Source organism: Lathamus discolor, chromosome 3 (genome assembly GCF_037157495.1).
Source record: "Lathamus discolor isolate bLatDis1 chromosome 3, bLatDis1.hap1, whole genome shotgun sequence".
Classification (NCBI taxonomy): Eukaryota; Metazoa; Chordata; class Aves; order Psittaciformes; family Psittacidae; genus Lathamus; species Lathamus discolor.
This window is the reverse complement of record NC_088886.1, coordinates 32,842,597-32,856,137: the sequence shown is the minus strand read 5'-3', so window position 1 is coordinate 32,856,137 and position 13,541 is coordinate 32,842,597. Positions and strand designations below refer to the sequence as shown.

The 13,541-nt window shown below is 38.4% G+C and overlaps 1 protein-coding gene across 16 annotated transcripts in view; it reads left to right on the top strand.

Annotated features, from left to right (window-relative positions):
• NAALADL2 (N-acetylated alpha-linked acidic dipeptidase like 2) overlaps window positions 1–13,541 on the top strand; it is a 672,041-nt gene that overhangs the window by 454,540 nt on the left and 203,960 nt on the right. For all 16 annotated transcript variants that reach the window (XR_010611523.1, XM_065674560.1, XM_065674551.1 and 13 more), the window contains one exon: window positions 8,308–8,401. Coding sequence is in view for 15 of the 16 variants with exons in the window: in XM_065674560.1 (XP_065530632.1) it covers window positions 8,308–8,401 (94 nt within the window). In the remaining variant the exon portion in view is untranslated. The remainder of the gene's footprint in view (window positions 1–8,307; window positions 8,402–13,541) is intronic.

The window sequence follows — 13,541 nt, the reverse complement described above, 5'->3', positions numbered from 1 at the left end:
TGACTGTTAGGTACTGAAGCAGATTATATGCATTATTTTAATGAAGAGTGCCTAATAGTACATATGGTTTCCTTTGAATAATAATTGCATCCTGATGAAGTGTGATTAGAGACTTTTTTTTCAGAGTTCAATTAAATCCATTTCTGTAAAAAGGGAGTGATTAAAAAGATGGTATCAAGGTCTAAACTGAAAGCTGTAGTTGAAGCTTCCTATTGCAGATTTCTTTATTATTGCACTCCTCTGATGACTATTACCTAGTTTTTAACAATGTGTAAGTTCAGAGAGAGTCCTGCAGATTCAGCGGAAGAACTGATGTTACAGATCAGATAGAAACTTAGCAAGTACTTGGATACCCTTGAATGTATGATCCAGGGTTTAGTCCTAAATCAGGAAGATTCTTGGTTCATGTACCTTGAAACACGTGAGAAGATGCTTTCATTAATTAGGGCTGTAAGACAACATACTGTTTGCTAGAAACATACTATGTTTCTGTAGAAGACTTGAGAACCTGGGTGATTAGATGGAGACATTAGCTGCTGCTTATTTTATCTCCAGTAAAAGATCTGTCCAAGATGCTATTTCTGTACATGATCATTTTCATTACAGATCTTTGCATTTTATACGTGGAAATAAATTTTGCTTCATATTTTATTATATACTTCTCTTTGTACCACAGCAATGGCTAAATCTATTTCCTCAAGACTGTCTGTAACCAGCTTCAGGCCGTTAACAGTGCCTCTTTATAAAAGGATCTAACACTAGTTTCCCCCTCCTCCTGCTGTACCTGAAGAGGGTCAGAAAATGAAATCGTTTGAGAGGATACTTTCTATGCAGTGATGGCATCATTTTTTGTGGAAATGCTATATGCAAATCATTCAGCTGTAAAAGAAAGTTTTCTGTATTTGTCACTCTCAAAGTCTGCAGCTGGTAGCCAAAGCAGTCTGGCTTTTAAGTTGGAGGTAAAAAAGAATTAACACTAGAACAAATTTTTTAAATTCTGTTTGAGAAATCTGGGGGGGGGGGGGGTTGTAATGACGTAAAGATTGGTATTGTCACAGTGTGATCTCTTCACCCAGAGCTTGTGAAGTGCAGAAGAGCATTCTTTGATGTCCCTTTGAATGCTCAAAACCATACACTAGAGAAAAGTGAAGTGACTAACTGTTTTTTTGTTTGGTTATTTTTTTAATAAGATCTCGAATCCGGTGGCCTTTCTGAAAGTTAATTCCACACTTTCTTTGCACCGAGATGCCACTAGAATTTGGTATACATCAATACGTCATGAAATACATGATTAGAAACTCTTCTCAAGATAATTGCTATTTACTTGCATACTTCAAAGCGGAAGAAATAACAAAGCACTTGAGGAACTCTCCCATTTTATTTACACTTTAAACTGCCCACATGTGTAGGCAGTAACCCTTTATATTCTTCATGGACATGAGGTTGCTCTGCCTCGGTTCCAAACAAACTGGGTTGAGTACAAGTTCATTTACACAGTGCCAAGCCTAACTCAATAAAGCTATTATCTTAGAATTTGAGTTAATAATCACTGTTCTCTGCTGCTGTGGTAACAAGAGCGTGAGAACTGCCACAGTGGGCCAGGCTTCAACCAGTTCCCAGACTTTGACCACAGCTAGGCATGAACGCTTCAGAAGAGTGTTTCTCTTGTGACGACAGCTGAAGCTTGAATTGGAGCATCATTTTTAGCGTCAGCAATGCACTGCCCTGCCTGAGTCTGTGTAGTCCTGTCTGAAACCTGTTTGTGCTCTTGGTGTCAGGCATGTGCCGTGACAGTGAGCTCCGTAGCACAGTGACATCTTGCAGGATGCAAGGCACCTCTGCCAGCTCTGTGCTGGGTGAAGAGGGGAGGATTGCTCTCTGCCACTGTGTGAGGAGCAGCATGATGAGCCCTTCATGTCCTCATTCATATCCCTTTTCACTGGTGATCTGAATAGAAGGTAGGAGTGAGCAGAAAGACACTCTATAGTGGAGTTAGAAGCCAGGGCATGGCATTTAATTGCTCACTAGAAATTAAGACATTTTAAAATATATTTTAATATATTAATATATTAGAAGATTAACCTGAATGCTTTTGAATATTCACAAAATATGTATTTCCATATACTTTACATAAATATAATTTAAAATTAAGGAATTTCTACATGTACACAGGAAACAAAGCAGAGTTAAGTATGAGTTTCTTTTTTGCACAAGTATTTGAAAGCAGTGGGATGAATGTTCCCTCCCAGTTGTGTATGAAATCTATAGAAAATGTAATTTCACTGTTCTAAGTGCTGTATGTTGTTGTAATTTCACTGTTCTAAGTGCTGTACCAAGTTGGCCAACAAATTAGATTTTAAGCAAATTAATCAATTAAAACTTTAGACCTTAATTTCTCAGGGCCTTAAAATCTCATCATGATCCATGTAGAAAATGTAGTATCCAATCATTTTTAGAGATCTTTTGTACTCCAGAATAAGTAGCCCAAGCTGCCATAATTCTGGCATATCTTCATATGTAACTTTCAGGATGCGTAATGTTGTGCGCCGCTACCATGATACAGTTAAAGATTTGCTGTGCACAGGAGACCTGCAGAGAAGGAGAATCCATGTTTTGTTCACTGTCACTTTTACTTCCTAAACAGTGTTCTCTATACTGAGAGTAAATAAAATAAAAAAAAAAAAAAATTATGGAAGGGAGTGTCAAAATAAACTTTTTAATATTTGAAAACGTTAAAATTACTCATACTTTCCTTGGTCAGAAACAGCTCTGTTTTGAATTACTATGCTGTAGTTTGCTGTAGCCATCATACTCTTTTCTCAGAGAGCCCTCTACTGACCTAAAACACAGTATGTTGAACTGAATGTCAGATACACCAAAATATCATTTGATCTGTAGTTTTAATACATGCCCTAGTGTCAAGGTAGATTTTAGTAAGAACAAAAACACATATGGTGCGCTGAGTTTTTGAGAAGTTCTGAATTTTCAAAAGTTGACAGCTTTAGTGCAAAGCAAACATGTTTGTGACCAGGTTCCTATGTCTTTGTCTGATCAAGGGAATATGGATCTTCGGAAAAATAGAGGGTCAAAGAACTGGTTGTTTTCTCATGTTCCTGCCTCTGACTTTTCTTGTTAACTCTTTGAGGGACTGATGAATATAATAAAAACAACTGTGTAGACTGATTATGCAGGAAATTTTTCTACAGTAAGTTGAGATCCCAGTATTAAAAATGCTCATTAAATTATCATTATTCTCACAATTACATCTAGTAATGCTAGGTGCTGAAATTATGTTGTTGACAGGGAATCACAGATTTCATTTATATAGACTCAATTTCTCATGCTTAATTAAAAAAAATTGATAACTTGAAGGAAGTCAGGAGGGACAGGAGAAAATCAGCAGAAAGCAAATTCAGGAAATTTGCCCGTATCATCAAAAATGCCTATTTAATTTTGCAGGGTGGAGAGGTTGGGGAAGGCTGATTATTCTGATATGTGAGATTGCTGTTATGGCGCTGAGATGGGGATCTTAATACATGCAGAGGTTTATTTCTTACTTATGTGGGTACGTGCACTGAAACCATAGTTGATGTTTGGGTTAATGTCAAATGGTCTCAGCAGGTTGTTCTTCTAGTCAGTACGTATGGAAAGACAGATCCCTTGATGCAAAGAGATGAACACCTGAGATTAGACAGTGCAGCAGCCAGCTAAGAAAGTGAAACATTTTCGTTCACCTTTACAAGAAAAAAGAGGAAAAAAAAAAAAAGTGATACATTATTTTCAACGCACTGTTATTGATCACCCTCAACAGCAGAGTATCTTTTCGTGCTCTTTACTCATCCGTGAGCTGCATGGGTAATGTGTGAAGGGAGAGGTGCAAGGTATGAGGGCAAATGTGACTTGAAAAAATAATACCGGATGTCAAAGGCAGTTGAGGCTCAGGGTTCAAACTAGTTGCTCAGAGTCACACACTGATCAGTTACAAGGATTGTTTGAGTCTGTAGTAGGGATTCTTATGTACAGAGTTCTGTTGAATCTGTAGTGGAGAATCTACATGGGTCTAATACTACGCTGTTACATTATTTGCTTTCTAATATTTGTCATGGTTTTGGTAGATTAAATGCCACATGTATGCTAGTTTTGACTGAAAGTGCACAAGTGTCAGTAGCATAAAGTATCGTTAATATACATAGAATAAAGTTATATATTAAACCCTGAAAATTATAGAATGCAGGAAGGAAGAAAAAGTATGTTGCACAGATATATGCTTGAAATTAAAAGGAGTTGCCACTGCACAATTCAATTTTCAATTAGCTGTGTCAAATTCATTCTAGCAGGTAAAACCAGGAATACAGCTCTATCGAAGAGCAGTGTTCACAAAAGGATAAACATGGTAATTTACCTGTTTTTTTAAGTTATGTTGTTTGTAACTTGGCATATGAAGAGATCTGAGATGTCTGGTTAGATTTTAGCGCTCTTAATGTAACTAAAAATGTCTCAGCACGTACACCAACTGAGGTTTACCTAGTGTGCAGGTTAAATATAGCACACAGTTTGAAATTCCACTAGATTAACAAAAAAAACAAAAAAAACCACAAAATTAAAAAACCCCCCACAAAACAAAAGTAAAAAAACACAACCAAAAAAACCCAAGACTGGCCTATGAACTTCTGTGTTAAAGAAACTGCCTGCACTCTGTATGCTGATGTTTATTCTAGCAGATTGATCTCCGTCGTGCATAATGTTTTCATACCTACTAAATAGTAAAATTGTAAATATGTAGTAATATGCTGTAAGTTAAAAGACCTTGACAAAAAATGTTACCACGGTATAAACCTATTTTGAATATTCAGATATATTTTGCAATATACGTAGAATCATAGAATGGTTTGGGTTGGAAGGGACCTTAAAGATCATCTAGTTCCAAACCCCCCCAGCAGGGACATCTTCCACTAGACCAGGTTGCTCAAAGCCCTGTTCAGCCTGGCCTTGAACACTGCCAGGGATAGGGCAGCTACAGCTTCGCTGGGCAAATTGTTCCAGGGCATCACCACCCTCGTAGTGGAGAACTGTAGTATAACTCTACAATTATTATGCTTTATATTAATATTTATCTATAAAGTATTGGAAGTTCATTAAGTACATTTTACTTTACTGAAGTAAAACCAAGTGCAGTAGAAACATTATTCCTTTTTTTAATTTAAATTTTATAGAAAAGAATTTCAGAATTAATTAGCATATGAGGTTTTTTTTTTTCTTTAGTCTTCATAATTGTGCAAATGTTACATCAATTTTTGTGTGGTGTGGTATATTATTATGTATAAATTATTTGAGAAGTTGTCATTAGGGGATATAATGAGTCCTGTATGGGAATAAAATCCATTATTCTGCTTTAGCATTTCACTTTATGAGAAAATTGTTGTCTTTACTCTTGCTAAGTTATTCTTGCATTTAGTAATTCAATAGTAAGTCTGGACCATTTTTCACCAGGGAAAAGGGGGCAGAAGTGTGTCTTTATTTTCCATGTATATTCAGTGCTGTACTCGGGGGAATGGTATATCCAAAAATAAGACTATAAATAAGAAATCAGTAGCCTTTTCTGTCTTGCTGCATTATGTGGGCTTGATATATGCTTCTGCAGCATTATTATTTACTCTGTTCAAATCAATGCTCTGAGCTTTGCTTCATGTGATTGATTTCTTCCAGATTAGACTAGGAAGTACATGATTTAATAAACACTGCTGTTACCTGTTTACTAACACACAAATATCTGCAGTATTACATTCAGAGATACTATAAAGTTTCCAAAATGCTTCAGTTAGTCATAAGATTTTGACAGTATAACTTTATTTGAATAGGAAAGGGAAAACAACTTTGGTCTTACGTAGTCAAAGCAAAATACAGTGGTTTGGAAGCAATGGAAATAAAGCAAGAACTTACAAAACTTAAGCCAGATTCTGTCGAAGATAATGATGAAAAGGAAAGATGCATACTAGGGTGTTCTCCTCTATAATGCCACTTTCATGCCTCAGGAAAGAAACATTTTTCCATACTTTTGTGTTAAATTTTGTGGTAAGAGATTAAAAAGTATCAGTAGCATTGCAGAAATGTTCTTGTCCCTCCCTAAAATGTACCTCTGACTATGTATCTTGCATTACTATTTAGTGAAGGCTTTTGCATAAATTAGGTGTCAGGGAAGAATTTGAATGTTTTGTGTGATATATAGTACTATTTAGGATTCAGTGAGTTTGGGCTCCATATAGAATGCCTTTTGTTTAATAGGATGATATTTCATTGCCACGTTGCTTTTCCATAGCAACTTATTGGTTGTTAATATTTTGGGCAGCTATAGCTTTGAAGAGTTCCATGGAGGAAGAGGAAGGATTCTGCATGGCGTTTGGAAGATTAGAACCAGTTTTTTTGCAGTTGCTTATGAATGGATTCTATGAACCTGGTTTGGATACAGTTTTGTACAGATTTGTCTTTGCCCTCACGATTCTACTTTTTGTATTTCTAATATTCCTAAGACGATTCTCTATATTACTAAGCCAAATGTTTTCCAATGATTTTCAACCCAGAGACATTTGTGAAAAATCACTGATAGAAAATACAATGCTCTTCAAACAGTAATGGCCTGTGGAGTTGGAAAGTTTTGAGAAAAGTTTCATGAGAGGTTAGCAGTGTAATATTTTAGCACAGGTGTACAAACAGTGCTTTTCTGTCTTCCTTCAAGTACACTCTTAGTTCTTTAGTTTTCCTGATAACAGCCTGACATATCATTATTCCTCTCTATTTATTTTTTTTCTCACTGAATGTATGATAAGGGTTTGGGGTTTTTTTTCATGCCTTGTGCAGTATTGTATTTTCTAGAGGTAAATCTCAATAGCTTCACAGTATGTCTCTGCTCAGATGTAGGTTGCAGCCAGATATACAGCATGTTCCCTCATTCTCTGTACCCAAATCAGTCTGTGGCCAGGTCATTCCTTTAATGCTTTCTGAGAAATGTTCTTGGGGTTCTATTAATCTTTCTCCAGGAAGCTTGTATTTCAGATATTACCGTTTTCATCCACTTCCCTGGGAGATGGTTTTCATTTTCAATTGCTGTAGTATTGTTTTTAATATTGCTTAAGATTGCTGTCTTTTCCAGCTACTTTGGATTGTGGAATTAAAATGCTACTTTTCACACAGCAACTACCATATTGCTTTTGAAGAATAGATATTATTCTAATCCCCCCCCCACCCCCCCCCCCAGCACCTTGGGAAGTATTGTACAATGCTTTTTTAGTCCACATTTTTTATCAACATGATCACCATTACCTGCAGCCATCATTCCATTTTAGATCACAGCCCTACAGGTATTTTTTCCCGTTTGCAATATCAAGATATGAAGAAGATGAATGAAAGCTTCTTGCATGTTTTTGTCACTGTGTTTTTATAGCTCCCATGAACAGTGCTGGACTTGGCAGCCTAGAGACTGAAATCCTCTGTTTAATCACAGGCTAGGTATAGTTCAGCAGAAAGACATATTTCTATACACAGCCCCTGTAGCATGTCTAAGCCCTGACCTGGAGAGCCGATCTTCTATAAGTGAAAAAAAGCACTCAAGCCAGTCAGTCCTTGGCCTCATCTCTGAAGCTGTCGAAAAGAAGCATTCATGCCATTGAGTTTCATGACAGGTGGTAATGTCTAGTCTGGAGCAGACTGAGAGTTCCCTGTCACTCATTTGGGAATTTCTTTCTGTAAGTTACTGAGAGAATGTAGTGTTCTGTCCAGTCTGGAAGTTGTACATCTGTGTGCATTATGTTGTCACATATCTCTTCAAAGGCATTAGGTTTTTCAGGTCAGTTTACCTTCAGCCATGGGCTTGACCTGAAGCTCATTTATGTCTATGATTTTTTTTACTTTTATTTTTACTTGGGTGAACTCTCAAAATCCCATAGCTAAAACTAAGTAAAATAATAAACCTTACTCCTGTTTTTAGAATGTTGAAATGTTTTATTTGACAACAAAGCAAAACAAAGGCCCTTCAGAGACTCCTGCAGTAACCTAGGTTCACAGAAAAAATACTGCAGAGGATTCTTGTGTGGGGTCATAAACTGTAATCTGTTAACATCTTTTAATGTTGTAATAGAAAGGCAATGATCTAGGTCATATTCTTTTTCACGAAGATGTGTTTATGGGGTTTTATTAGTTTTCCCTGAAAATCCAGTGTAATGAAAGTATGTGCTACTCCAGAAAAAGTGCTGGCTGTTAAATCTGCTAGAAATTATTTGACTGTTGATTGGGGTTTTTTTTTGTATTTTTCAGCTAACAGGACAAGTGACTTTGCAAATTGCCAATGAACCAGTTTTGCCGTTTAATGCCCTCGACATCGCTTTAGAAGTTCAGAACAGTCTTAAAGGTAATTCTTGGTAGAGGAATATTGTTCTCCATTCATACTGAGAAAAAAGAAAAAAAAAGGATCATTTACTCCCCGATATGGATCTTCAATTTCCACTTGAATGGTAGCCAGTGTTTTTGCTAATGTCATTATATTATGCTAAATAAAACACAGGTTTTCTTACTAAATAAAGAAAAAAAATGTTATATTTCTTCTGTCAATTAAGCAATAATTAGTATTAAAATCTCATCATTACAGTCAAAGATAACAACCTCTGTCGCAACTTGATTTTAATTCCCTTCAAGGCTTTGTTCAGTACAAGCAAGAGAGGGCTTCTAATCCCGTTGCCATTTGGCTCCTTAATTTTCACAGTCATCTTCCTTGTCTTGTCGTTCCATTAACTCACCTTGTTGGCAAGGTATGCTAACTTTTCTCCTTTCTCAGGCATCATGAAGCATATTAACTTACCAGTACTTATTGTTTGAGTTCATTAAGCACCAAGACCATGGAAACTCTGTATTTGAAATTGATCTTCATAATTTTGGGACAGGGAGTTGGGTTTAGTGAGATGGACCTGAAAGTTCCTAATCAGAAAGTAAACAGAAATGACAGGTAATTTGGAAATGATGCAGATGTAATTCTCATAGTCTCTGGATTTGGCACTGTTTGCTAGGTGTAGGATGAATATCTTTATATAAGAATGCTTCATCAAGATTGTGGAGGTATTACTAATATTCCTGTGTTACCTTCTCATTTCTGGCTCATTCCATTGTCTTGTAGCCTTTTAGGACTTCATAAAAGAACAGGCATCCCTTTGCTTCTGGGGCCTCTTTTTTTTGTGGTTTGTTTTCTTTCGGGGGATTTTTCAGTTGTTGGGGTTTTTTTCCCTACAGTTGATACAAAAATGTTGATATGTTATAAGAAGCTAAGCCCATTGAATGTTAGTGATAAGTTCTCTGCTACTACTGAGACTGCAAAAGAATAATAAACCTTCTTGTAATCAATTATGAAAAGAATATGTCTTAGTTCCAGTCCTGAGCATTGAGGAGGGGAAGGAAGTCTAGGTTCTAACATTGTCCAGTGTCACTCATCCAGAGCTTTCTCCTTCAGTATCATCTGTCGTCCTCATCCCATTCTGTCCCTTTTTCCTTAGCTTCCTAGTATCTTAGTGTATTCAAGTGATATCTAGCTCTCCTTCCCTAAGTGACTAGTTGAAAGTAGGATGACTGTGGAGAGCACATAAGAAGCTTAGTCCTTGGAGATTAAATATTACAATAATTGAGCTACCAAACTCTAACATTATTCCTTTAATGTGTACAAACTGAGATATTTCAGAATCCAGTATTATTGCCAGAATTCAGTGGACTTAAAAGGTACATCCCTGACAAGTACCCCCATAAAATTTGAAAGACTGCTCCAAAGCATTTTCTACTCTGCTCTAGTGAGACCTCACCTGGAGTATTGTGTGCAGTTCTGGTGTCCTCAACATAAAAAGGACATGGAACTGCTGGAACAAGTCCAGAGGAGGGCCACGAGGATGATCAGGGGACTGGAGCACCTCCCGTATGAAGACAGGCTGAGAAAGTTGGGGCTGTTCAGCCTGGAGAAGAGGAGGCTGCGTGGAGACCTCATAGCAGCCTTCCAGTATCTGAAGGGGGCCTATAAGGATGCTGGGGAGGGACTCTTCATCAGGGACTGTAGTGACAGGACAAGGGGTAACGGGTTAAATCTTAAACAGGGGAAGTTTAGATTGGATATAAGGAGGAAATTCTTTCCTGTTAGGGTGGTGAGGCACTGGAATGGGTTGCCCAGGGAGGTTGTGAGTGCTCCATCCCTGGCAGTGTTCAAGGCCAGGGTGGAGGAAGCCTTGGGTGGCATGGTTTAGTGTGAGGTGTCCCTGCCCATGGCAGGGGGGTTGGAACTAGATGATCTTGAAGTCCTTTCCAACCCTAACTGTTCTATGATTCTATGATTCTATGTTCTTGTTACATAGTAGAAATACGTAAGACGTTGTTATTTTCATGTCCAATTAAGTCTCTGATACACGTTACCTGCAGTGTGCTAATGCCTATCAAAAATAATTTTTCAATGTAGAAATCTGTGGAAGTTGATCTGTGAAATAAAGATGTAAGTGCTATAAAATCACACCAAAATTTTATTTATAGTTTAGCAGAGTGTGAAATCTTATCTCAATCTCACAGATATTTTGCAGTCTTGAGGGGCTTCCCCTGCCCTTCATACTCTCCCTACGGTATAAAGTATCACTTTTCTGTAGTACACATTTATAAAAGTATGATGCCATCTATCATTGTCAAGACCTAGGAGTCCGTAGGCTAGCATTGGTTTGGAATCAGTGAGCATACGAAAGCACGAGTAATTTTAGCTCTGTTGTGCCATATAAACATTGATTTAGTTCAGCCTAAACACGGCAGGGAATGATGATCAACTAAAAAGTGTGGCTCAGCTGGTATTTCTTCAACTGAACATGAGATGCCTGCTATTGTTTTTTCTTTTTGCTCTTTTGAGTAACAGGAAATGATTTAAACTGACTTTTTTCCTCTAACTTCAGTTAGATCATTTACCTCAACCACTTCAAGGGAACGAAAATTATTTTCTAGGCTGTGGGGCCAGCAGGATAAATTTTGTCCCAGCTGTTCACTTTGGAGTTTTATTTAATTACTTTTCTCATGACTTTCATGTCTCGTCTATCTCTGACTTGTGTCAAATAACAGTTTATTGTCATTTTGGAAACCAGCAAGACAGTGTCTTTTTTCTGTTTACTTAAATGAGAATTTGTATTTTTTAAGATGGCTCATGAACTTCTTCATTCTTCAAAAGATTTTATGTTGCCTGAGATTTTCAGTTCAAAATTGCATTGTCTTCGTAAACTATTTCCTTCTCCAACTCAGTGGAAACTGCAAATGTAAAAAAGGTGAAAGGAAATCCACACAACATGCCAGAAGATTTTTTTCATTAGGTTTAGTTTTGTGCCTCTTTGGTCTGGTTCAGTCAATCACTTAAACACACATTTTATTGCCTGTTGGATTTTTTACATTCCTGAAGTTAAATCATTTGTGTAAATACTTGAGTCACAGTTTTGCTGTGGATGCATGTGTCTTAATATGTGTTGATACTGCATTTATTTATGTTTCCAGGGGGTTTAATTCTGTGATGTGGTGGGTGTCTGTATTGTTAGCTCTGTTAAATTCAATGGCATGTTACTCAGCACTTTATAAACTATTTATTACACTCAGGATAGGCTGGATGGCAGGTTATAGGGCAATGTCATCCACAGCGTGTTTACATCTATCTTGAGGCCTGTTCCTATTACAAATGTAACATGGCTATTAAGCAACGTGTGTTCTCTCCTCTTGCACACACCAGAACTCTTGGAAACAAGCTACTGCTTTTGGGTTTACATGGCAAGAAGGGTTCTGACTGGAGAGACTTTTGGTTTTGTGCATCTGCTCATAGTCTGATGTTTAACAGTAAACCTCATGGTCCTAAATAATACGAGATGGCTTCCAAGACTGAAATCCAGATCCCCAGGGCTATTCAGGCTGTTATCGCTCTGATGAAAGATGTGATATTTTAGAGAAATTCATAAATAGGTGACAGTTTGAAATATTCTCATTATCTACACATGGCAGTTGAGCAGTGTTTGAGCCTTTCATACATTTAAAATCAAGACCCACTGCAACTTGAATTAAATACAAGAATATCTCACTAGGCCTTGCATGCTATGAAAACCCAATTTATCTTTTGAGGTAGGGTGCAGACATGATGTCAAATGTGATGTGTCAAGGATACAAATGGTACTTTTAAGCACTTCAGTAGATGTATTTTGTATATATATGCAAGTACAAATGTATAAGCATTTGTATACAAGTATTTTGATTGTATGTAAGCATTTTTATTCAAAACCTTATAGGACTGGGCAGTCTGGACTTGCTCCTTGTAGTCTGTCTTGCACTGGAATAGAGCCTCGTCGAAATTTAGTATATTTTACAGCAAGCTTCGTGGATTGATGATGGAGGTGTCATAGAATCATAGAATAGAATCAGAGAATAGTTAGGGTTGGAAAGGACCTTAAGATCATCAAGTTCCAACCCCCCTGCCATGGGCAGGGACACCTCACACTAAACCATCCCACACAAGGCTTCCTCCAACCTGGCCTTGAACACTGCCAGGGATGGAGCATTCACAACTTCCCTGGGCAACCCATTCCAGTGCCTCACCACCTTAACAGTAAAGAACTTCTTCCTTATATCCAAGCAAAATTTCCCCTGTTTAAGTTTTAACCCATTACCCCTTGTCCTGCACTACAGTCCCTAATGAGTAGTCCATCCCCAGCATCCCTATAGGCCCCCTTCAGGTACTGACTGGAAGGCTGCTATGAGGTCCCCACGCAGCCTTCTCTTCTTCAGGCTGAACAGCCCCAACTTTCTCAGCCTGTCTTCATATGGGAGGTGCTCCAGTCCCCTGATCATCCTCGTGGCCCGCCTCTGAGATTGTTCCGACAATTGCACGTCCTTTTTATGTTGAGGACACCAGAACTGCACCCAATACTCCAAGTGAGGTCTCACGAGAGCAGAGCAGAGAGGCAGGATCACCTCCTTCGACCTGCTGGTCAGGCTTCTTTTGATGCAGCCCAGGATACGGTTGGCTTTCTGGGCTGCGAGCGCACACTGCCGGTTCATGTTCATTTTCTCATTGACCAACACCCTCAAGTCTTTCTCTGCAGGGCCGCTCTGAATCTGTTCTCTGCCCAACCTGTAGCTTTGCCTGGGATTGCTCTGACCCAGGTGTAGGACCTTGCACTTCTCATGGTTAAACTTCACGAGGCTGGCATCAGCCCCCCTCACAAGCATGTCAAGGTCCCTCTGGATGGCATCCCTTCCCTCCAGTGTATCAACCGAACCACACAGCTTGGTGTCATCGAAAAACTTGCTGAGGGCGCACTCAATCTCAGTGTCCTTGTTACTGACAAAAATGTTGAACAAGACCTGTCCCAACACCGATCCCTGAGGGACACCACTCGTTACCGGTCTCCAGCCGGACATTGAGACATTGACCACAACTCTTTGCGTGCAGCCATCCAGCCAGTTCTTTATCCACCGAGTGGTCCACCTATCAAAAGTGTCAAAGTGTCTCATTAGGA